The sequence below is a fragment of the Amblyomma americanum genome, chromosome 7 (assembly GCF_052857255.1).
Source record: "Amblyomma americanum isolate KBUSLIRL-KWMA chromosome 7, ASM5285725v1, whole genome shotgun sequence".
NCBI lineage: Eukaryota > Metazoa > Arthropoda > Arachnida > Ixodida > Ixodidae > Amblyomma > Amblyomma americanum.
The window spans coordinates 45,709,380-45,734,025 of record NC_135503.1 but is presented as its reverse complement, the minus strand read 5'-3'; the positions used below and the strand labels follow the sequence as shown (position 1 = coordinate 45,734,025).

Genomic DNA, 24,646 nt, shown 5'->3' with positions numbered 1-24,646 from the left:
TCAATTTTTCTAAAACCGCGTCACTGACATTTACAACTAAGAAACATCCCTTCAATATGTTTGCAAAATTGGAGATCATAGCATAAACACAGTCACATCCATTAAATACCTAAGCCTGACAATTACTACCCGTCTTAAAAGGGATATGCATCTTAATTATATATGCTCCAAATCATCCAGGAAATTATGCTACCTACGCAAGAAATTAAAAGGGTCCCCATCCAGCGTAAAACTTGAAGCATATCGCACTATGATTCGACCAGTCCTAGAGTACGACTCCGTTGTGTGGGATCCGTACCATGTAAAAAAACATCGAGCAGGTGGAGCGCATACGACGGCATGCAGCCAGGTTCATCTCATCCGATTGCCGGAAACGTTCATACGTTACTAATTGCTGAGGCAGCATAAGTTGTAGCCGCTCCAGTTGCACAGACAGATTTTCAAATTAAAATTATTGCACTTACTATATCATAACAAAATAGGATTGGCACGTGAACCGTATTTACTTTCTGCACCACAAAGATCATCAAGGCTGAACCACACAAAAGCGATAAGGCCACACAATGCCAGGACTAAGCAGTTCGGAAAATCTTTTTCCCGTGCAAAATCGAACAATGAAATCGCCTGCCTGCATCGGTTGATGAATGTACTAAAATTAATACCTTTGAGCGTTCTTTGCAAACTCACCTCTTCTAACCCTCTCCTGTCTGGGCAGCACTGCTGCCTGCAGTATTTGGAAATAAATAAATAAATAAATAAATAAATAAATAAATAAATAAATAAATAAATAAATAAATAAATAAATAAATAAATAAATAAATAGTGGTCCTTGAACAGCCTTGGGGAACGCCACAAACGACTGGAGGGTTATGAGGTCAATGATAATTGAAGAAAACGTGCTGTTGTCTGAAAAAGATAGGCTGAAATACAACTGGCCAGCTGGGTGTTCCTTAAAATCATATCTAATTTAAATAATAATTTTTTATTTCAGACTTTGTAGAAAGCTTTTGCTAAGCCCATTAATATTGCATCGACTCGTTTGCCTGAATTTATTGACGCTGCGAAATCATGTACAGTAGTGACTGAGTGGATGCACAGAAGCCTTTTCTAAACCCATGTTGGCATTCGACAAAATATTGAACCTGTCGAGAAATTCAGGGAGTTGTTTACGTATTATGTACTCAAGAAGCTTACATGATGTTTAAATTAATGGTTTGGAACGATAGTTTATGATGTGCTGCCTGTTATCATTCTTCTGAAGAGGCCGGACCCTGGCTGTTTCCCAATCGCCCAGAATCTGGCCGTCGCACATGTATCTCGAGAATAAAAGATACAAATAAGTGAGACCCAAGGAGCGTGACATTTTAAAAAGTGACTAGGGACACCATCTAGGCCCAAGTATCCATTTAACATCAGGTTTGTTGTCATATGTGTAGTCGCGGAAAATATGGGTATGCCTTGTAGGATGCCCTGGAGAGGATGCTATTGACTACCTTGGGTAGTAGTTTATTGTGCTTAAGACAGTACAGAAGTAGTGCCAAGGGGCAGAGGCAAAAGGCGATAGCAATGAACGCCTGACTGGGCCAATGCCCCTACAAAAACTTGCAGCACAAACAGCATACACATAGAAATGAAAATAAGGCAAACTTGCACATGAACAGAGGCAATCTGTCGATTACAGAGGAAATTAGTAAAAAACAGGATTGAAGCCAGTACTAAGTAGTCAAATTATACAGTTGTGTAGCCTAAGCACAAAATAAATTGACAGAATGAGTTTAATAGTAGAATATAGAATCAATCAGAGGGCATAAATTCACGTAGTGGGAAATGATAAAAACACAGGACAACGCTGCATTATGATACGCTATTCGTACGCAGAGTCATTGACCAAATCCTGTAGGTATGCTTACAAGTTATGTAGAAAATAAATTTTCCCCGTTTTCCTGAAGGAAATCAGGGAAGAACAACCATTAATGATTTCGATTAAAGGCGGGAAAAGATTCAAGCAGTTAGGAATTTGCCAGTTAAGCAATTGCATACCATAATTCGTTCTAATTAAAGGCTTAAAGAAGGAGTTGTGTCTGAACGTGTAATAAGGTAAATTCTTTGTGTAAGTAGAAAGAAAAAGTTCGCTATTTGCTTTCACCTCTAGATAGATAGCTTCGGAAAGCCACTGGTAGTACAAGGCTTCAAGTTTCAATATACCATCTTTTACAAAAAATTCAGAGACGTGTTCATAAGACGATAGGCCATGAATAAATCTTAAACCTTTCTTTTGTATCAGATATAATTTATTAAGGTTTGATTTTGAAGTTACACCCCAAACAAGCAGACAATAAGTCAACCGTGAATGGATTAAGACGAAATATAGCTGGCGTTTTAGGTTCCTTGGAAGGTAAGCTTGAATTCTATTTAGCATCCCTAGCATTTGAGCAATACTGCTTTTTACTGAATTCACATGGTTGGACCAGAGAAGGTTTTCATGAAAATTGACCCCTAAGAATTTATGCTCAGATACTCTTTCTAACGTTTGCAGGTTAAATTTCAGTGCATGCGCAAGATTAGTCCGCTTATTTTTAGGACCAAATAAAATATATTTTGTTTTTTCACGTTTAAATTAAGTTGATTAGCATGAAGCCACTGAGACAGATTTTTAAGCCACAGATTTGCGGTTACGCACAGGGATGTTAAATCATCAGCAGAAAAGAAAACATTTGTGTCATCCGCATAGAGAATAATAACTTGGGTTTTGGAAAGTGATGATGATGATTATGGATTTTTATGGCGCAAGGGCAGCTATGGCCAAAGAGCGCCATGTCACAAGGTATTTTTTTCTTTTTCTCAAGGTGGGGTCAGAGACCCATTTCCCAAGCATTTCACCCTAAATAAGCCGAGCACCAGACCAGGGGAAAGATTGTACCCATTGTATCACCGGTGGGTACCCGGCGGCACTGGGGATCGAACCCCGCACTCCCCGCATGCAAGGCGGATGCTCAACCACTTGGCCACCGCTGCGGTCGTTTTGGAAAGTGAGACTATGTCATTGACGTATAAGAGAAAAATTACAGGGCCGAGAATGGAGCCTTGAGGGACACCGAATCTTATTGCTCCGGTGTCTGAGACGATACTGTTTATAGTTACATATTGTTTACGATTTGTTAGGTAACTGCGGATCAGTTTAAGCGGAAGGCCTCTTATACCATAATGAGGTAATTTGTTATACAAAATGTCATGTTTTATGGAATCAAATGCTTTCTTAAAGTCTAAAAATATACCTATGGTGTAAAGTTGTTGCTCAATATTATTGACAATTTTATCTCGGATTTTTAACAGTGCTGACTCAGTGGATTTGCCTTTCTGGAATCCATATTGACACTCAGATAACAAGCTGTGTGTATTTAAATGATTAATCAATCTGATGTTAATAGCTTTCTCTACTACCTTTGAGAATAGTGGCAGAATTGATATAGGTCTATAATTACCTATATCATTCAGAGCTCCTCCTTTGTGTACAACAGAAACTTTCACTATTTTCATTTTTTCAGAAAAAAACACCTGTCACAAACACCAGATTAATCAATCGACACAGCACATCGCATATCAGATCTGCCACAGCCTTAATTGGTAACACACTGATACCGTCGAAACCAGACGCAGAGCTGTTCTTAATATCGCTGATTATGCTGACAATTTCCACGGGAGTAACAGGTTTTAAAAACATGGTGTTCTGAATGCTATGTTTAATATATGTGGTAGCTTGTAGAGATGATGCTGAGTTCGTGGCACCAAAATCTAGGAAATGCCGATTAAATTCATTTGCAAGGCTTACGCTACTAAAAGGTGGCTCTCCTAACTTCATTTCATTAGGCATACAGTTAGCAGGTTGTCTCAACAAGCTCTTTATTGTGCGCCATGTTTTTTGCGGATCGAAGTGAATACTGGCAAATTTATCAGTATAGTACCGCATACGAGACTTCTTTAAATCAGCCCCACGCCACCTTGAGTATCCGAGAAATCATCGCATATATGCCGAGTCACGTTTAAAGAGAATGCGGCGACAGAGTCGGCCCATTCTGATGCCGGCTTCTGCTTAGCGAGCGTTTTTAGTTTTCTTTTGTTCTCAAGGTCACAAGTTCGACTAATGAACATGCAAAAGCCGGATTAACTCACCTCATGATTTTGTATCACTTAGTTCCAAGTCTAGGTGACATTCTAAGATGCGGATTTAGCGATACTGAGACGCACATTGCGCGCGATAACGGCACCATCTGTTTCAGCTTTTTGTAGCGATAGCTACATTACAGCAGCATTTCCAGCCTTCAGCGTGGCCGCGCCGCCACCCTGTGGCCGCGCCTCCTCCCTGTGGCTGTGCCGCCACGCTGTCACGTGGTGCGGAGCAGCTGCCGGCGGCGCGGCGCCGTGGCTGATCACGTGGTTCGTCACGTGGTTGGTCACGTGACCAAGTTCCACTCGGCCAGCTGTAGCTATCGCGTCACTCCAGGTATAGCCAGAGCTAAACCACCGCCATTTTTTTTCACAAGCGATGCGCGCCTTTTAATTTTGTCTAGAGCTTACATATATATTTATCACAGCTAAACAGAAAAACAATTTGTAGATGCCAGCTGCTCTGCAGAAGCGACCACACAATAGGCTCGACAGCGCTCTTTCTGATACCCCTTATATTAGTATATGCGCATTCGGCAAGGGTTGCCACATTATGAACAGCAGCTGACCCGTATCATTGAAAAGGAAAACATATTACTGACTTAACCTGCTAGCACTAACAAATGGGGCCGAAACTTTGCTATCAAAAGAGATCTAAAGGTAATCTGATGGCAGGGTATCGAGGATGGAAAAGAAAATAACAGGGCCGGGCACGACACTTAAAAAAAATATCTTCGGTATCAATACCCGATACCCTCCAAAATTGTATTTCCGATACCGATGCAAGATACCGAACCAAAATTAATTTCCGACACTGAAACTCAATATATAACGTCGATACTTCGATACACCACTGAAATCGCCAGTATTAATAAAGCTGGTAATATGATTTGCTAAGTTCAGAAATATCGCCGTGGTTTCTGAAATTTTTAGTGCACTTGATATAGGGCGCTGAATTTGGAAGGATTTAAACGAATCGGGCCGCACGGATTTCTCTAATTTCATTAAGCTCGACTGTCGGCACACCTGGTTTCGTTAAAACACTAGTATTGGAACGAAGCCACCATGGTGACGTTGAAACGATCACTTCCATATAAGCAGCTTAGCAAAATCTGTTTAATGCTAATGTTCTTCATGCGAACCGGTCTCTGATCAGTTGACTACACACGAATAAATTTGAAACAGTTTCTGATGCTCTTCGTTACTGCAGTATTTACCGGCTGCATTTGCCTTTTTCTTGTGCTAAAAGCTGCAAGCTCTGTGCGCTTGGGAAAGCTAACAGTTATTTCCCCAGCACTGTGTTTAAATGACGTTTGAAGTTGAACTTTCTTCGCAAAAGGCTAGCAGGAAAACAACAAAGAATAAAAGGGCTAAAAGTTTTTATTACGGCAAAGCATACGTTGGTAATCAGTGTTGTTTAGACTTTGTTTTTACTTAGCGGTAGTAAGTAACAGCATTTCCTCAAACCGTCGGTCCGAAAGAGCTCCGATCGCGATGCGGCCGTGCTTCAAGCGAATCGAATGATAAAAGCCTCTGTATAAAAGGAGAACACGAGCGCGTTGCAGTAAAGGTCGGGATTCGTCGAGAAGGTAGTGACGTCACAACCACACGACCTCGCGCGGGTAATTAAAACACCCCACAACGATTGCACAACACAACAATGATGACATCACTACGGAATTTCTCATTGATCTGCAGGGTCGTGATGTTACTGCATTGTCATTACGTAGTACCTAAGAAACAAAAACAATCGCGCTGAAATGTGAAACAGTCGAGCCGGGACTCGAACCGCTGTCCCTTGACTCGTGAGCCGGGTGCGCTACCCCTCGACCACTGAAACACTTTTCTTCTTTATTGCCTTCAAAAACGTGGGAATACAACGAAATAGGAGTCGGGCGGTTATTTACAAAACTGAAGCACTCCAAGCTGGCAGTGAACATTCCAACTTTTTTTCAGTTGTGTTATATTTCAAAACAGCCATACATGCAATTTCATCACCGTAGTCTCTGTCCTTCATCAAATCATGGATTTTTAAACGTCCGTTCGACTTGGGTAAAGGGAGGCCTTATGAGAAATAAAAATATAAAAATAAACCACCAAACAGTGTCCGTATCTGCGAAGAGATGCGCAAAGAGGACCACAGGCCGCCGAAGGGATCCATTGACACTGTCGCGTCACACCCTTAAGACGCAGCGTAAATGTCCCTCCAAACTTTTATCAAAGGATAAGAGTGAAGCATAGCCACGTCGACTCGAGGATCCTCGAAATATAGTTAAGAAGCTCAAGTTGCACTAGCGCACCTTGAGAACTAAGGCTTGTTGTAGTGGTGCTCCTCCGAATTTTCAGGGTTGCTTCAGATGATGAATTTGACGCTGCCGGCGCTGTTGACCTCATTGACCCGCCTGTGGAACACTTCGTGACGTTTATCGTACTTAAAAAGTAAACAACGAATGTTTTTTTTTCGCTACTCAGCATGAAGGTGGAAGTCGTCCAGTTATGTCGGCAACCATCGCAACCTGAAATAGGGGTGAAGGGGTGTGTTTCTACCATAACGGTGAGCCTGTCTCCTTGTCCCTACAGTCACAAAGTGTGAAGAAGTGCGACATATATGTCATCTGTCTGCCAAACAGCGAACTTAGGAAGAAAAAAAATGGCGGTGGTTTAGCTCTGGTTAAACCTGGAGTGACGCGATAGCTACAGCTGGCTGAGTGGAACTTGGTCACGTGACCAAACACGTGATCAGCCACGGCGCCGCGCTGCCGGCAGCTGCTCCGCACCACGTGACAAACCACGTGACAGCGTGGCGGCGCCGCCACGCTGAAGGCTCGAAATGCTACCGTAATGTAGCTATCGCTACAATACGACTGAACGGGCCGACGGCATTCACATCGCCTCTTCCAAATCGTCCGCTTTTTTTCAGTGCGCTGCCGCCTGAGCGAGCGCCGCCGGCCCAGAGCCTGACTAGCAGCAGCCTCAAAATCTGCGACACACCTTTTTTTTTCGAGTATCGAGTATCGTTAAAATACACGGTACACTGAAAATGTATTTTCGATACCGATATTCCGATACTTTCATATTTGGCAAGCGAACATGACAGAGCGTGTTGTCAACGCGTCTTTAAACCTCATCACCTTTCTTGCTTAGCATTTTGTCACTATCTCCTTTTAGCTCACCCCTGAAACCGTAGAGGCAATATTACCAGGCGAGTAGGTTTGAACGAATGGTCCCTACCCCACTGAAACCGCAGGAGCAAGATTACCAGGTGAGTAGGTTTGAATGAATGGTCCCTACCCCACTGAAACCGCAGGGGCAAGATTACCAGGTTAGTAGGTTTGAATTAATGGTCCCTACCCCACTGAAACCGCAGGGGCAAGATTACCAGGTGAGTAGGTTTGAATTAATGGTCCCTACCCCACTAATACCGCAGGGGCAAGATTACCAGGTGAGTAGGTTTGAATTAATGGTCCCTACCCCACTGAAACCACAGGGGCAAGATTACCAGGTGAGTAGGTTTGAATGAATGGTCCCTACCCCACTGAAACCGCGGGGGCAAGATTACCAGGTGAGTAGGTTTGAATCAATGGTTTCTACCCCACTGAAACCGCAGAGGCAAGGTTACCAGGTTAGTAGGTTTGAATTAATGGTCTCTACCCCACTGAAAACGAAGGGGCAAGATTACCAGGTGAGTAGGTTTGAATGAATGGTTCCTACCCCACTTAAACCGCAGGGGCAAGATTACCAGCTGAGTAGGTTTTAATGAATGGTCCATAACCCGTTGAAACCGCAGGGGCAAGATTATCAGGTTAGTAGGTTTGAATGAATGGTTCCTACCCCACTTAAACCGCAGGGGCAAGATTACGATGTGAGTAGGTTTGAATTAATTTTCCCTACCCCACTGAAACCGCAGGGGCAAGATTACCAGGTTAGTAGGTTTGAATGAATGGTTCCTACCCCACTTAAACTGCAGGGGCAAGATTACCAGGTGAGTAGGTTTGAATGAATGGCCCCTACCCCACTGATAACGCAGGGGCAAGATTACTAGGTGAGTAAGTTTGAATGAATGGTTCCCTGTACTCAATACTCGCTTGTTGTCACACTCATTTTTTATTTGATTAAGAAAATGATCCAGACAGGGTGAAAGGATGTTACCTCACTAGCACGTGGCGGCTTGTGTAGGGCAGTAACATCAAAACTGAAAACCCGGACGTATAACGGCGTTCTAGTGCTCCATATCAGGGTGGTTTCTGTCCCACCGAAATAGGACACAGTACGTCGGTCTTAAATTCGGAACACACGCGTTGTCACACTTGCTCGTTTTTTATTTTTAAATTTTTTTAGCGCTATAGGATCGCACCGGGAGGTCACGGCACCGTGACCGCTTTCTCACTACACAATAAAACCTCAGCGCTCGGATCCCTCATGAGCCACATTTAGGCACAGTGGAGAGCCGGCACGCATCATTCAGGTTCGTACACAGCCTTTCATTCTTAACTGCGAAGCCGTAATTTTAGATTAACTTGGCAAGCATCTACTGCCCGCATTGTTATTCGTCAGGGACTGTTTCTGTGCACGAAAGTGCTTTTTTGTGTTTCTACCAACGCTTAATCGCTCCCATAGAAGACGTAAAACGCTTCCTTGTAGGGGCACTGAAAAAACTTTTTTTTAGGATTGCTGTATTGCCTGTTAGTAGGCTGGGGAGTGGGCTGAGAATTATCATCGTCCCCATCACGTTCGTAGCACTCAAATAGTTTATAATTTTCTTTTTAAGTAGGAGTGTAAAAGGATGCTTTATTCCACATTACTTGCACTCACAGATCCCTCGTCAACATATCTCCCAAAAGCAACCCAAGTGCTATAATCAGGCTTTGCACTCAAAGATGGTGTGAGCTTACTATCAGAAACACAAATCCACACACCTATATACCATTCACCAGCACAGCTGCTCTGCAAGGCTTGAAAGGAGCCGGCCCCACGATCACTCGCACCTTATATGACGGAGGCCCGCGACACAAGATGTGCGCGTTTGACGTCAGCCAAAGACGTACAGTCATGCACAAAGGTTTGCGGGACGCGGCTTCGCGAAAAAAAAAATTATTTCCGTGCGGTCCGGCAATGCAGTTCAATGAAAAGCATTGAAGTATGAGGGGACATGCGTCCGCATTCTTCTGGAAGAACACCAGTTGAGTGACTAGAGAGAAAACCCAGAATTATTTTTTTTCCTTGAGTCTCCACCGCGTAAACTTTCGACCGTGATGTACGCCGCCGCCAGGATTCAATCAACCCCAAAAGACATTCCTAAAAAGGTTCTTAGCACTCTAGGCCTATTAACAAGGGGCACAGATAATTATAAAAACATGGAGTGAGTAATGCTTGGAGAAAGACTAACGCTGAACGTTGGGGGGCGGGGGAAAAGAAGGTATATAGAACATTTATGGCATAAAATTAATTTGTTCGTAATATACCAACACAATGTACAACAAAATGCAGAGAAACAGGTTTCATACTGAAAAACAATGCATCGGCCCCTCTTGTCATAATGCGAGTGGCACGTGTTACAACAATGGCGAAGGCGAAGTAGCTCATAACAAATTCTATCAAATCAAAGGTATGCAACAAAATAACGAGAAATTTCAAGTTACAGAATAAGTAGAGAAATTGTGTTGTGCAAGCAGATGAGCGAAGAAATCGTGATACAGCATATGCTACCCGAGAAATTCATTAAAGGTCGAACAGACGGTGCGCCTATTATGGAAATTTCTACGTACAGCGTAGTGCCGCTCGGAATAGCAGAACGTCGACGACGCCCCCTCTTGCGTAATACTAACGACGTGTCTTTTCGAGTAAAGTGGCAGATAAGGCGTACGTTAGGAATGCGCTCAGATTTCTCTGGTGACCTTGTTCCGACTTATCAGCTTCGAAGTAATGCAGCTGTTGCACCACACGTGACTTCTCCCGGGTGCTTTCAATTCTTCGTCGATATTGTGAAGCCATTTCAGAACGTCTGTTTGAAGTGAATCGATAAGAACGGCTTATGGTGTTTCCAGCATATGGTTAGCAAAAAAAAAAAAAGCAGCTTTCGCTCGTCCCAACTCCAGTTCTGAATTCGAATAAACGGGAGAACGCAGAAATGCTTCAGCAATTTGAAAGTATTTTTCGGTGGCTAAGTAAAGAGGTTCTAGAGAAAAGTTAAAGCAGAATTCCGACTTTAGCTTCCAGAGTGAACAAGTAGGTATGGCTTGTAAGAGGAACTGTATAGAGAGGTTGGCCTGAGGCAGACAGCTGCAAAAAGTCACGCAGCTTCATAGGACAGAGGAGAAAAGAATATCACAATTGGTGTCGACGGCAATAAACACAGAACTGGCACGAACCTGAACAAAAGTTGGAGACTACTGGGCTCTCTCATTGGCGCTCAATTGATTTGAAAAAAAAAAAACAACTAAAATGGTAGAATTTGAAGATAACTTGACGTGTAACTTCAGCAGCCTCAGTAACGAGAACACGCGAGAATTATGTGAGCCATATACATATGTCGGTTTATTAGAACGTCAATAGTTGAAAAAGCCTTCAGTTTAATCGCCACTGCCCTAGAAACTGCTATGGCGTATACAATTCGCATCTTATGTTGGAAAGACAGCATCGGGAGTCAAAGAACTAGCTGGAGTTGATGATATAGTAGGTCAGGGCTCGATAGCGGAGTAAAATAAATATCGTTCGCAGCGGTGACCGCTGGTTTCGCAAGCAAACCTCTTGCCTTTAGAGGTGACCGCGGACGCTGTCCTACATGTGCACTCACAAAAGGCCCAATGGAACCACGTATTATCCCGTATGAAAGAGCACGATTTCAAGTCTATTTCCATGGCAACAGGCTCTCCTGTCGCCTACACAATTTCGACGAATCCGGCGTCATTTGGTCACGTGCCGTGTGCGCGAGCCCTAAATTCGTAGTAGGCGTTGCTGCAGTCTTCACTTCAATGCGAGATATCTCTTTGTCCTCAATCGTATAGCACCTGGGCTCCGTATCTGCCGTCTTTTCAGAGCGGCAACGTTTTCGCAGAAGCCGGATCTTCTGCCCACATTTGCATGCAAGCACGTCGATAGCAGCTTAACTATGTTTCGCGTGACAGCACATTACGATGCGGCACATTCTAGATTTGTGGGTCGTGTAATGGGAGTGAATTGTTTGAAGCAATTTGCTATTGATCTTTAACGTAATATTGCTCGTTCCAAGCTACAACCACAGCTGCAAGGAAAATGATCTGATCAATCTGGCCCCCTTTAACAGGAAACGAGTATTTACTGCGCTAGTTGAAATAAATGATTGGCTGGTTTTTTTTGGCGAAGGAAGTGGCGCAGTATCTGTCTAACATCTCGGCGGACACCTGAACCGCGCCATAGGGGAAGGGATAAAGGAGGGACTCATAGAAGAAATGAAGAAAGAGGTGCCGTAGTGGAGGGCTTCGGAATAATTTCGACCACATGCATAGGGATCTTCAACGTGCACTGACATCGCACAGCACACGGGCGCATTTGCGTTTCGCCTCCATCGAAACGCTGCCGCCGCGGTCGGGTTCGAGCCCGGGTGCTCCGGATCAGTAGCCGAGCACCCTGATATAAACGATGGCCATTCGAACACGCTGGGGCTTAGTACATCCGAAAATGAAGAACTACCCATCACTGGTATTATAGGAAGCATTACAGCTTGGTAGGTACGTAGAGAGCATGCACTTAGATATGTGTGCGGAGTGACCAGGAAGGATCGAGCGCGGAATAACCACATAAGTGACACGGTTAAGGTTGCAAGCATATGAGCGAGTCTAAAGGAGCCAAGGCTCTGTTGATGTGGCCATGAAACAAGCAAGGATAAAAATATATCGGAAAAATGGTGTCACGGGGACGAATAAAGAGAAAGTGGAGGGAAGTAGTGGAGACCGCACTTCGGGAGAAGCTGCCAGTGCAGGCATTCCAGGACAGGAAGAAGTGAAAAACCCTCATCAGCAATAACGACACCGCACAGACAAATACGATAATGCGAAGGAAGAAGAAAGAGAGCAGGAGGTGCGCTATGATACGCAATGTCATGTGCAGCTACATAACGGTGCGAAACAACGTCCCCCAACAAAGCACGCTTCCTTCGGTCCCCAGAATGCGTCCTCTCTGTCTTGTTATCACCGTTTTAACCAACCACGCACCACCATCGCCAACTATTATGGTGGACAGATGCTTTCTGCAGTCGTGCTGAAATCGTCATGTTTTATTTCCACTAAACGCACCTCATGCAAAAATTTGATCCTCCGGCGCATCAATCTGAACTGCGCATTCTTTTTTTTTTCTTTTTTCAGAGACTGCTAAGATCGCGGAACGGAATACTGGAAGTAACAGAAGTTACAGTTGCAAACGCGACAACCTTAGAAAGTAAGCCTCTTGATCCAATAAAATCGAACGATGTGAGCACACATTTTTCGTTTTCTGCAGCTGCAATGAAGCTGTCCTGGTGTCTCATGGTCGTCTGCATCGTTGTCGCTATGCACCTCAGGCCTGGTAAGTGCACACTTTATCAAGCCTGTTGCCGCTGCGCTTGAGAGTAAGCGCCGCCCTCTTGTTCGGCTAATTTGTAGACTCTCTGGGGTTCCTCAGAAGGAGGTAGGATAGGTTGGGAAAAAAATTGGAGGACGCTTAAGCTTCGCCTTTAAGAGTGGAACGCGACAGCGTGCTGCAGTACTGCCAGGGAGTCCACGGAACGCCATCGCCCGTTCGGCGCGACGCCTTGCCCGTTAGACAAATGGCTCTGCTACGTAGGGAGAAACGGACGCGCGGAGCGGCAAACCACGTTCCAGGCGCCTTGCCGAAACGCGCGGGACTCGTTGCAGCCGTAGTTCGTCGGCACATCGTTCTCGACATACCCGATGCCACGAACGCCAGCATAGCTTCCGCGTCGAACGAACGGGCAGCAATCTGCAAGCTTCGCGGTGAACGCGCTTTGGATGTGCGCTGCGTTGTTCGCCGCTCACCGCGTGATTCCTGCGTGCCCGCACGGCCCCACTGCGCCCGAACGAGACGAGCGGGATGGAGGGATGGAGGAGGAGGAGGTAAACTTTATTAAAGAAGAGGTCTTAGGCGCGGGTTGAGGTGACGTTCCCCTCCCCGCGGTGGGAGGCCAGGTGGCCGAGCGACGATGTCGTTCGGCGACCTCTTCGGCCCGCTCCATGACTCGGAGTTGAACCTCCGGGTCCGAGCTGAGCAGCGCGGCCTCCCACTGCGATTGGGTAGAGAGCAGCAGACTGTTCGACGGCTTGCCTTGATTACATGAGTATAGGATGTGTGGTGTGTCTGCCTTATGGTGTCCACAGAGACAACAGACGGGGCTAAACTGCTCTGTGTACGGATTAAAGAAAGTGTCTGTTTGGAGCTGCCGCCAGCTGACTTGTGTTTTACTTAGATATCTATGTGGTTCTGGGAAGATTTCTCTTTCTTTCTTGAAGTGGGTAGTAATTTCTTTGTAGGTCGTCACTCGCTCCTTGGCCGGCCTGGGCTCGGGGTAGCGCACCTCCCGGCTATATAACTACGAATGCTCGGGCAAATTGGTGTGCCGCCTCGTTTCCAGGATGGCCCGAATGGGCAAGGACCCAGATCAATCTGATCTGGCGGGTATTGGAGATTTTTTTGTAATATTTTGATGGCTGCGGAGTCGGCCCTTCCCTTGGCAAAATTTCGAATTGCGGTTTTACAGTCGCTGATGATGTATTTGGCAGTGATGGAGGTAATGGCTAAAGCTATGGCAGCATCTTCGGCCTCCTCCGGAAATTTTGTTATATCGATTGTCGCCGATGCGAGGGGAGAACCTCTATGATCGATAACTGCCAGGGAAAAGGCGTCTCTGTCCGCATGTTCTGTCACGTCCACATGCGCCGTGTCTTTCTGAACAGAAAATCTTTCGTGAAGTTTTTCTGCCCTAGCCTTTCTTCGGTCCGTATCTTAGTGTGTGTGGATGCATGTTTTTGGGCAGAGGATGGATGGATGGAAGATAGGAGCGTCCCCTTTGAAACGGGGTGGTGGCAGCTGCCACCATGCTCAGCTTTTTTCTCCTGCGCTGCCGTCGCGCGCAATCTGTTGGGGAAGTGGCGTACATTGTGAGGTGGAGGAGGCGGGATTTTTCGCTCACGGCCGCCGCCGACGACACCGGCTTTTCTGCGACACGAGCTCCTTAACGCTATCGCGTTAAAAAGGAAAGGCGCGGTAGGTGTCTCACTGGGAGGACGCCTGAGCCGCGTCATGAGGGAAAGTGTGAAGGGAGTGAAAGACGGGAGTGCGTGGGTGGTTCCAAATCGCTCTCGCGAACCTGGCGCCGCACCTCGCCATACACGTGCGAAACAAAACTGTCCCTTGTGATCCCGGGGTCAGTTCTTAGTGAGAAAAAGAGAGACGGCAATATACCTTGTTCTCAAAACTAGCCGATCAAATAAAGACAATGAGATAAGAGAAGATCAAAATAAAAATAGGAGACAAGGCCAGATGAAGACAGAGCAAATAAAAGAAAGGAAGTGGTATGACCAGAAACAAAAATCGCAATGAGTATAGTCGTCCGTCACTGCAGACAACTAATTGGCCACCGCATCGACGCATGCATTCTTTCATTCTCAGATGCGTTGGTATTGGCTTCAGTACTGCTATTTCGAAAGTACGGTTTATGGGTTATAATTGTATTGCGTTCTTGGTGCAATTTTTTCTTGAACCGAGCGTGCCTGCGGATTTACTAATTAATTAACGCTGCCGTCAGTCGATAACTCTTCACCTTACGTTTTTCACCGGTTCGGCAACAGGTTTTCTTCTATGCATTTTGAGTACTGTTTGTACAAGCAGGCAATAATACCAAAGTGCGAGTAAAACCGGACGACATCGAACATTTTGCGCATTTTACAGGATCTGCGAGACAGGCGAAAGAGTGAGTATAACTTATCTATATATTACGCTTGTAAGTACCAGTACAGAGCAGCTTGGCGAACACGAGAACGTCTGAACTTCAAAAATGCAAACTATCATTGTGGTTCGTCAATTTCTTGTTATTCTTCTCGCTGTTTTCCGCTACTACCTCTGCAAATTTCTTAAGCACTGTTCCTTTGAACGTAGATCATATAATTACCGCGAAGCCATGCCGTTAGACGTTCTTTCACCTGCGACTGAGTCTGCACATATGTGATCGTAGACATGAGTTGTTGTTGTTGTTTTACCCTCATACAATGGCACACGCCTACATAGGGGGATTGGCCAAGAATTGGGGGGCACAGAGAGTTTTTCACAACGGCGTCTACTTGGATTTCCACATCTCTCTTTTTGTCGCTGAATGTATCAGGGACGAAACGCGAGTTAATCATAATCCAGTCGAAATCAAGAAGAAGAAATGTGCTTGGGCTGGGCATGTCCGTAATGCAACTAATATAACCAATGGTCACTAAGGTAAGGGAGTGGATTCCAAGAGTGGGCAATCGTAGCAGGTTGCGTCAGAAAGTCAGGTGGCCGGATGAGATGAGGCAGCTTGCGGGGATATAAGGTGGCCGCAGTTAGCACAAGGCAGAGTTAATTTGATATGGGAGTTTGTCCTCCAGTGCATGTATTTAGTTTAATGATGATGCTGACGATGACCTCTTTTAGACGTTCGAAGTCGCGCTTTCCCGCTCTTAATTACCAATGAGCAGTAATGATCGATTAACGCTTAACCAAGCTCTCACGTGGAAAATCTGCACGGATATAGAGCAATTTTTAATTCTGGGATTTCTGCGTGAAATTTTTGGACGTCGACGTTTTCTGTCAATAATGTCATACCAATTTGCCCACGCATACCCTTTGATCGCATTTTCTTAAATTACCTATACGTGCGTAGTTTGACTCAAGTGACCGCGTGTCAACGGTTTAAAGACAGTGCATATTTAGATACAGTACTAACATATAGCCGTTGGCTCCTTGTTTTAAATAGAGCTTATGACCCAAGACGAACCTTATCATCTTTATTATCCCGCCATGACAGTGCGTTCTTGTGATTTCCAAACGAAGGAATTCTTAGTTTCTGAAAGTTAAATGCGATACCTTGCTTGAAAGTAATTACGACACTATACAACTCTATTTTTAGAAAACTACGCAGTCTTTACTGCAAATAACAGTATCGAGCACTTACCTTTGCTACTAACTGAAGTTAAGTTTAACTAAAGTAAAGCATTAACTGAAGTAAAATACAAGTCCTAGAAATACTGTACAGCAGACCGTTTCACGTATCACCATTATGCGGTCGCACTTCCCAATTTTTAAAGTTGAGACTGGCAACTGTTATTCCTGTCACAGAAAAGGAAAAAAAAAGAAACGCTTACGCATACTGGCCCCGTGCTGTTGTCCGGCTGGCCAGGCAGAACACACTCGTCATTAGCGGATGGTTAGTTTAGACTCTTACACTGTCTACATGAAGCACGCGGCATTTCATTTAACCTCCTTCCTTAGGTCTGCCAACTCACTGCAGCCATCTGTTTGCATTAAAAAAAATCACCTGAAGAAGTCTTCAAGTAACCGTAGTACGGAGCACTACTTAAATAAACTATAACTAAGCCTAACAGGAGAGCGTGCCCGGCATTGTATTTGTTGTAGCGTAGTGCGATCATTTCAAGTACCGAATCGAATACGAATGCTGTAGCTAAAAACGGAATTGATTACGAATCTAATAGCGGTAGAACCGAAGTGCATAGAATCGAAAATTATAGCGAAAATTCGCTACTTGCGCAAATATTCGTGAAAAAAAATCAACGGCCAATCAATGCGACTGATGCGGAGAATGCTTTAACATGTGGGCTCCGATTTGTTTAGAGCCTTGTATTTCAGTTACACAATGACAACTTCAGTTATTTGTTACCGTGCTGCGGCGGTTCAAATCTCCCGCCGCTCTGTGTGACTTGCTCATGCATGCTCGCCATATGATGCTTCCTTGCACCTTTTTGGGGTCCAAATGCCCACGTGCTCTTGCGTTTGGACTGACTCGCGCACGGATGAAAGTTGATGAAGACGACGATAGCCAAAGCACAGGGCCAGAGGCTGGCAGTTTTTCTTATTCGAACTTCGTGCCACATAGTCGAAAAGTATTTGAAAACTGAACATACTCGATTTGGTTCGAGCACTTTTGAACATGCACTATTTGATTCGTTTGACGAATCGAATAGGAGATTATTCGATTAGCTATTCGAAAAGTTCGAATAATAGCACACTCCTAATTTGTTGGTCAGTATACAGACAACTTAGACGTCGTATTCTTTACGTCTTCGCTGCTTGCAGGTCCGAACCTGGGTCCGGGGATCGTGACATAAGCGATATAATTAGAAAGGTATGTAATTACTCGAAAGTAGAGTCTATAGCAGTTGCATTCTAACCTAAAATGTCTTAAGCTGCTAAATCTTTTTTTTTTCCTCAGTCATCTGAAATGTGAGGATGTGCGTTGCTGTGCAAGTGCTTTGCTGCTTTGCACTTCGTTCCTTACGGAAGTGTGCTATCACTGATGCGGTACACCCTGCCTGTGCACAACATAGAGCGATTATACCTGTCAATTTTGAGTCTTTGCGCGATTGTGCACGTTGCTTTTGTGTGCAGATTAACCTTTGACGCATGAAGCCCTATCTATAGGGTCACTTGCAAGGCCAGCAGCCATTGCAGCATCTTACAGTGTCGCAATCAGAATGCATTGAGAGTAACCGCTAAGGCAAACTTCATTGTATACCTCAACAGAGCTATACAAAACACATTTGTTACTCTTGTGATCAGGGGGCGAGATTTAAGAAGGGAGGCGGGGGGGGGGGGGATACATTACCTCTGCCTCCTTCTGGTTTTTTTTATCACCTTTCCCTTCCCCTTTGTTCACCTTTCCATTCCCTTTGAGGATCCTCCCCTCCCTTGTTAGTGATCCCGGCGCCAGCCCCACGAAACGAGCTTAGTTTTGAGAAAAATCGCAGAGGCAGTTCCGGACAGTCATCAGCACAGCAGGCGACTTCGCTGGCACTGCTGGCGAACGTTGCAGAGAAACACCTAAAGGGAGATAGAAGCGTATCAGAAGCTCGAACGAAAGACCCACGCAGAACGAACGACGGAGGCTAGTTGTTACTGGATATGCGGAGCCAAAGGGCACAAGAATAGCACTACCCCTGTGAATGCAGACGAAAGGCGAGAAATAATAAAAAAAAACACCACAAAAATAAGGTACTGTAGGCTTATGCAGATATAAGGACGTCCTCAGTCACCAACTGCTTCTAACCGGCCAGAATTCGCTTAAAGCAAACATCAACGGCCGTATCGCCTTGTTTTCAAATTGCCGACTTATGGGGGATCACTTATTAGCAAAAAAAAAAAAACTCGCAGGACGATTACCGTACGCGGTAATGCGTGTTTGCAGCGCAGCTGGTGTGGGTGTTTCCTGCGATAGCTGTATGGGTGTAGTTCTGCGAGATCCCGTCGTCGTCGTCGGTGGCGTCACGCGCTGTTACCCTGTCACGTGATGCCACGTGACGGCGACTTCACAGTCACGCGATGTGATGCGACCGGTCTCGTGAGTCGTGATGGTCATCGTCACGTCATGAGGCGATGTCATGTGCTACTCCAATGGCGCTGCTCACGCCACAGTTAAATAAGCCACCAGCAGCTTCGATGTCAAATGTTTTGCATTCTCCGGTAGAATAAAAAAAGAAAAAATTTGGATTTGAGGAAATGAAAGCGGGAATAACTATCTCACTTCTCGATGGACACCTGCACCGTGAAGGAAGAGAGGAAGGTGGGGGAAAGAAGAAGAGAGAAAGAGGTGCCATAGTGGAAGGCTCCAGAATAATTTCGACCACCTGGGGATCTTTAACGTGCACTAACACCGCCCAGCACACAGGCGCCTTTTGCATTTCGCCTGGACACCGCGGCCGGGTGTCCTCGGATAGAGGCCCGGTGCTTGCAGCTGTCAGAATGAGAGAGTGTGTGTGCTTTGATAGCAGGAAATATCAGAGGAGCATGCGGCACTGACCTGCTACCCCACACTTGGAAAGGGATCCGGATAAGGAGAAAGAGGGAGAGAGTTATGACGGGTGTTTGATGTAGCACATTCCTTTTACCAAATACGACGTCAGTCCAAGCCTTGTTACTAAAACAGTACAGAATATAAGAAGTTGCAGCTGATAATAATAATTGGTTTTTGGGGAAAGGAAATGGCGCAGTATCTGTCTCATATATCGGCGGACACCTGAACCGCGCCGGAAGTTGAAGCTGGCGAGGGCTAATCGGGGACATAACCCACGCTAATAAACTGCGGTGAACGGTCATTCAAGTAAAACAACGGGCATTTTAAATATCCGTATTTTTGCGCTGCCTTCTCATTACCCGAATACAGGTTTAAAAATCCGTATTTTTGCGCTGCCTTCTCATTACCCGAATGCAGGTATACCAGCTTGTTTATATTGCTCAAACAATATTGGATGGCGTTTCGAGGCCTCTTTTGCACAGCTCCTTTTTCTTCGAGCCGTAAGCTGGAAGCGTCACAATAATAATTGTTTTTTTTGGGGGGGAAAGGAAATGGCGCAGTATCTGTCTCACATATCGTTGGACACCTGAACCGCGCCGTAAGGGATAAAGGAGGGAGTGAAAGAAGAAAGGAAGAAAGAGGTGCCGTAGTGGAGGGCTCCGGAATAATTTCGACCACATGCATAGGGATCTTCAACGTGCACTGACATCGCACAGCACACGGGCGCCTTAGCGTTTTTCCTCCATAAAAACGCAGCCGCCGCGGTCGGGTTCGATCCCGGGAACTCCGGATCAGTAGTCGAGCGCCCTAACCACTGAGCCACCGCGGCGCAAGCCGTTTTCAAATTGCGTCAAGCAAATATGCCCCAAGATGACCATGATACCGACCAATAAACGATTACAGATTGAAGAAATCATTTGTAGTGGTACTGATGCTTTACTTGAATGACCACAGAGGCCCCGAATCGTTAAATGACATTGAGGAGCTATACAACAAGGCCGTCCAGACAAGCCAAACGTCCTCCTATTGCACAGCTTATTTTTTTACTTATTCGAGAAAACAGTTGGAATAGCAGCGTTAATATTACTTGAAAAATAACTGTGCTGTCTTGAAATCTCCGTTAACGCATGCCCTTCCCTTACGGCGCGGTTCAGGTGTCCGCCGATATGTGAGACTACTGCGTCATTTCCTTTGCCCAAAACCCCAAAAAACCAATTTTCAATTACTGATCCTGCCCCGCCGCGGTGGCTCAGTGGTTAGGGCGCTCGACTACTGATTCGGAGTTCCCGGGTTCGAACCCGACCGCGGCGGCTGCGTCTTTATGGAGGATAAACGCTAAGGCGCCCGTGTGCTGTGCGATGTCAGTGCACGTTAAAGATCCCCAGGTGGTCGAAATTATTCCGGAGCCCTCCACTACGGCACCTCTTCTTCCTTTCTTCTTTCACTCCCTCCTTTATCCCTTCCCTTACGGCGCAGTTCAGGTGTCCAAAGATATATGAGACAGATACTGCGCCATTTCCTTTCCCCCAAAACCAATTATTATTATTATTAACTACTCATCCGGAGTTCCTGGGTTCGAACCCGACCGCGGCGGCTGCGTTTTTATGGAGGAAAAATGCTAAGGCGCCCGTGTGCTGTGCGATGTCAGTGCACGTTAAAGATCCCCAGGTGGTCGAAATTATTCCGGAGCCCTCCACTTCGGCACCTCTTCTTCCTTTCTTCTTTCACTCCCTCCTTTATCCCTTCCTTGACGGCGCAGTTCAGGTGTCCAACGATATATGAGACAGATACTGCGCTATTTCCTTTCCCCAAAAACCAATTATTAATATTAATTTTCACATGCAATAGATGGAATCTCGTACAGGGTTAAGTGGAGGGATATGGGAGAGGCCTTTGTCCTAGAACGAATCCAGGATCCTTGGACATCAGTTTTAATTGTGAGGAAAATGTGGAATATTGTAAGGTACTGTTATGGAAATATTAAAGGCAACAGTCTATTCTTTTAATACCTAGCAAAATCTTTATTTTATATATTTTGTCCATCGCTCACATCGAGTAGACTGCCATAGAAAACCAATGGGGATAGTTTTAAACGACAGCAGCAACGCTAGCAAAAAAAAAAAAAAAATGCAAGCCTCCCGAGGGTAGATCTGCCTATATATTTATTGTCATAGCGGAATCTTAGGATACAAGAGAAAGATTGCGTTCAGAAACTTCCCGTTGAAAAATGTGCTTGTCCGGAATATCTTGGTACGGATGATGATGATCCTTGAGGTCTTTTAAGAAATTACTCAGGGCACATACATTATAAGGCGTGTGTTCAAGTACTCACAGTTGTTGACTGATATGTTTAGTTTGAACGTCGCGATGCAGTTAGCCTTTTTTTGGCAGTCATTGTAGAGATTGCTTCATTGCCTTCCGTAGCTGTCCATGCAGCTTGCCATTCACAGAAACATTTTGGCATCAAGTCCTAATGACCACAGAGGCTCGATCCCATCATTAAATGGCATTGACTTGGGCAGTGAGCGCGAATTATTTAACCAGTTAGCTGACTAATTATGTTTCTGGTTAGGCGAAGCCAGCTGCAAAAAAAAAGGCTTTTGTTGCAGAGTAATACCAGTATTGGCGGATGCCAGAAAAGAGGTGGATCACGTTAACCAGTAAGTCGGAAAAAAGATGTTTTGAACTTTATAACTTTTACGGAAAGGCACACAGTTAGAGATATTTATACCTGACCACCAGTAACAGCCATATCAGTTTTTATAATTTCGAAACTGCAATTACCGTCAATGCTGCAGCTTAATAAATTTTGGTCACTCCTCGCGCAATTCGAAAATCGTGCGCCTGCTGTGCGAGTTTTCGAAATTTTAAAATATGGCTCTTACTAATGGTCGCCCAAAAATATCTAATAGAAATGAGGCACTTATCTGTTAATTACCAGAATTTAGCTAACCAGCTTACTAGTTAACATGATTCAGTTGTTTTCCGACGTCCGCCAACACTGGTAACCCTATGCCGCAAAAGCCATCTTTTGACCTTAAAAAGTGTATTTTGAAAATTATTTAGTGTTCCCACGATACCCTGTATATAAAGCGCAGTTTTTAAAAGGAAAATTATAGGATAGTGGCACAGCATCCTTGACCATAAGACTCAGGTGTTGATAGTTGACCGGGGCTAGCCTAGCACCTGATAACGCCATCTTGAACGTCTTAAAAATGTACAATAGTTTTTAGCGTTTTGTGCATGTTTTGGCCGGGCTTGGGCACACAAATGTTTTTTACCCTTTCTTCCTTTCCTGTATTTTGTCTTTATCGCAGGCAATAGAGAGTTTCCTCACTTCAGACGCCGGCAAGCGTTTGATAGAGAAGATAACCGAAATAATGGAGTGCGCTACTTCACAACAGAAGAAACCGTAGACCCGCAAGGCGCATGGATGGATTGAAGAACCAAGGCCATCCTTACCAGACGAAACTTACCGTACTATCGCGTGCACTTTGTGTCAAGAGTTTTTTAGTAGCACAGTTCCGAAACTCGGAACTTAAATTTGGACCCAAAAGAAGGTGGCGGTGTCTGTCAGGCAAAACATTAACTGGTCGAGTGCGTGTCCTGCTACCTTCACCATATCCATGTATCGAGCAGTGCTGGAGAGATCATACGGATACCGCGAGCGGCGAGACAGTCAGCTAACTTCAGTTTTTTTTAATTGGTTTTGGGGAAAAGGAAATGGCGCAGTATCTGTCTCATATATCGTTGGACACCTGAACCATGCCGTAAGGGAATATATATAATTGGTTTTTGGGGGAAGGAAATGGCGCAGTATCTGTCTCATATATCGTTGAACGGCGCCGTAAGGGAAGGAATAAAGGAGGGAGTGAAAGAAGAAACGAAAAATAGGTGCCGTAGTGGAGGGCTCCGGAATAATTTCGACCACCTGGGGATCTTTAACGTGCACTGACATCGCACAGTACACGGGCGCCTTACCGTTTTTCCTCCATAAAAACGCAGCCGCCGCGGTCGGGTTCGAACCCGGGAACTCCGGATCAGTAGTCGAGCGCCCTGACCGTAAGGGAAGGGACGAATCCATTTTCACAACGCCACTCTGCGCATGCGCGCCTCTTCTACAGCTCCATCTGGTTGAAAATGAAACCATCTGCTCCTACTGCACAGCTCATGTTAGTGACAGGCGCATGCGACAGATGGGCAGCTGTCATGTACACACTTGCCATTTCGCAGGCGCAGCTGGCTCCTCGTGGAACCAGATCGCGCCTGCACCTCCAACGTGCGTTTGTTTCCAATCAGTAGCAGACGAATTTTCACCACTCCCCACAGGGCGCCACATCTTGTGGAAAAGGCCGACTAGAGTGCCGTTAACAAAAAACTGTTTTGGCTACTGCTTCAAAGGCAGCCCGTCGAGAGCCGGATTCACAGGTCTTAGAAATCGTATGCGAGATAGAGAATCGCGAATTGGCGGCCGCGTATAGCCCGTTATTCCGTCGGATATAACTATTGGTCAGCAAATACGAGAGCTTACCAATCGCAAACCGGAATTACAACTTAGCCATAGGTTTTAATTCCCTTTTTGCTTTTTTCCCCTGCACCGTTCTTTTTTGGTTTTAGTAATAGAGCTGGTTTTGTGTTGTTTGTACTCAGTAGCTCCTGTGAGGTTGCCAGGAGGGAGTAGAGGCACTTGTGCATAGACACCCTTGTTGTCACGGCACCATTCCTCTATATGCACACAACCTTATTCCAAGAAATACATTAACCTCTCTCTTTGCAACATCTGACATCAAAAGAGAGAAAAAAGAAAGAAAGATGTTGATCTATGTCGCGCGATTTCGGTAGTGCTCTTTATACAACCGCTTGACAGCTATTCGACATCACTTGCGGAATGCTGATGCTTTATAATATACACACTAATAATTCGGGAGCTTTACACACGCGTTGCTGCCGGATTTGTTGTGTTCGTTACGAAAAGCCGAGAGTGCTGTATATACTTCTTGTGCGCAATGTTTAAAGCTACGCTTTATAGTCTGTATAAGTATCTAACTCATGAATAAAGCTTTTACTGCCTGCATTTTTGTCAACAATGCGGTGTTTCAATTTTTGCTTGGAGGAGAAACAAGAGCCTGCGCCCGTATACCGGTGTATGTGGGAGGCAGCGAATATGTGCATTTAATTTTCAGTGCAGCATCAGAAGGCATGCGAAATCTTGTGATGCCTGAGCCGAAGCCACGAATGATGCAAAGAGACAAAAAAAAAATTCACTGGATGATTAGGAGATTCTAGCATGCCAGACAAGCACTATATGGGCTCAGAGGCACGCCATACAATGGAGTACTCCGGGCTGGATTTACGAACACCCAGGTCAGGGCAAACGGACGTTTTAAAATTTCGCCTCCATCAAAGTACGGCCAGAATCACCCGCGAACTTGTGCTGGAAACACATGCGAACCTTTTGCCAAA

General features: G+C 45.2%; 1 protein-coding gene across 2 annotated transcripts in view; it reads left to right on the top strand.

Annotated features, from left to right (window-relative positions):
* The window catches only part of LOC144099020 (uncharacterized), a 28,472-nt gene extending 4,254 nt beyond the window's left edge, over positions 1-24,218 (top strand). Inside the window, exons 2-6 of one of the 2 annotated variants that reach the window (XM_077632018.1) lie at positions 12,504-12,576; positions 12,637-12,702; positions 15,082-15,103; positions 17,470-17,518; positions 22,501-24,218. In XM_077632018.1, coding sequence (XP_077488144.1) covers positions 12,504-12,576; positions 12,637-12,702; positions 15,082-15,103; positions 17,470-17,496 — 188 coding nt within the window. In that variant the 3' untranslated portion in view covers positions 17,497-17,518; positions 22,501-24,218. The remainder of the gene's footprint in view (positions 1-12,503; positions 12,577-12,636; positions 12,703-15,081; positions 15,104-17,469; positions 17,519-22,500) is intronic. The other variant, XM_077632017.1, reaches the window with a different exon arrangement.
* The last annotated feature ends 428 nt before the right edge of the window (positions 24,219-24,646 follow it).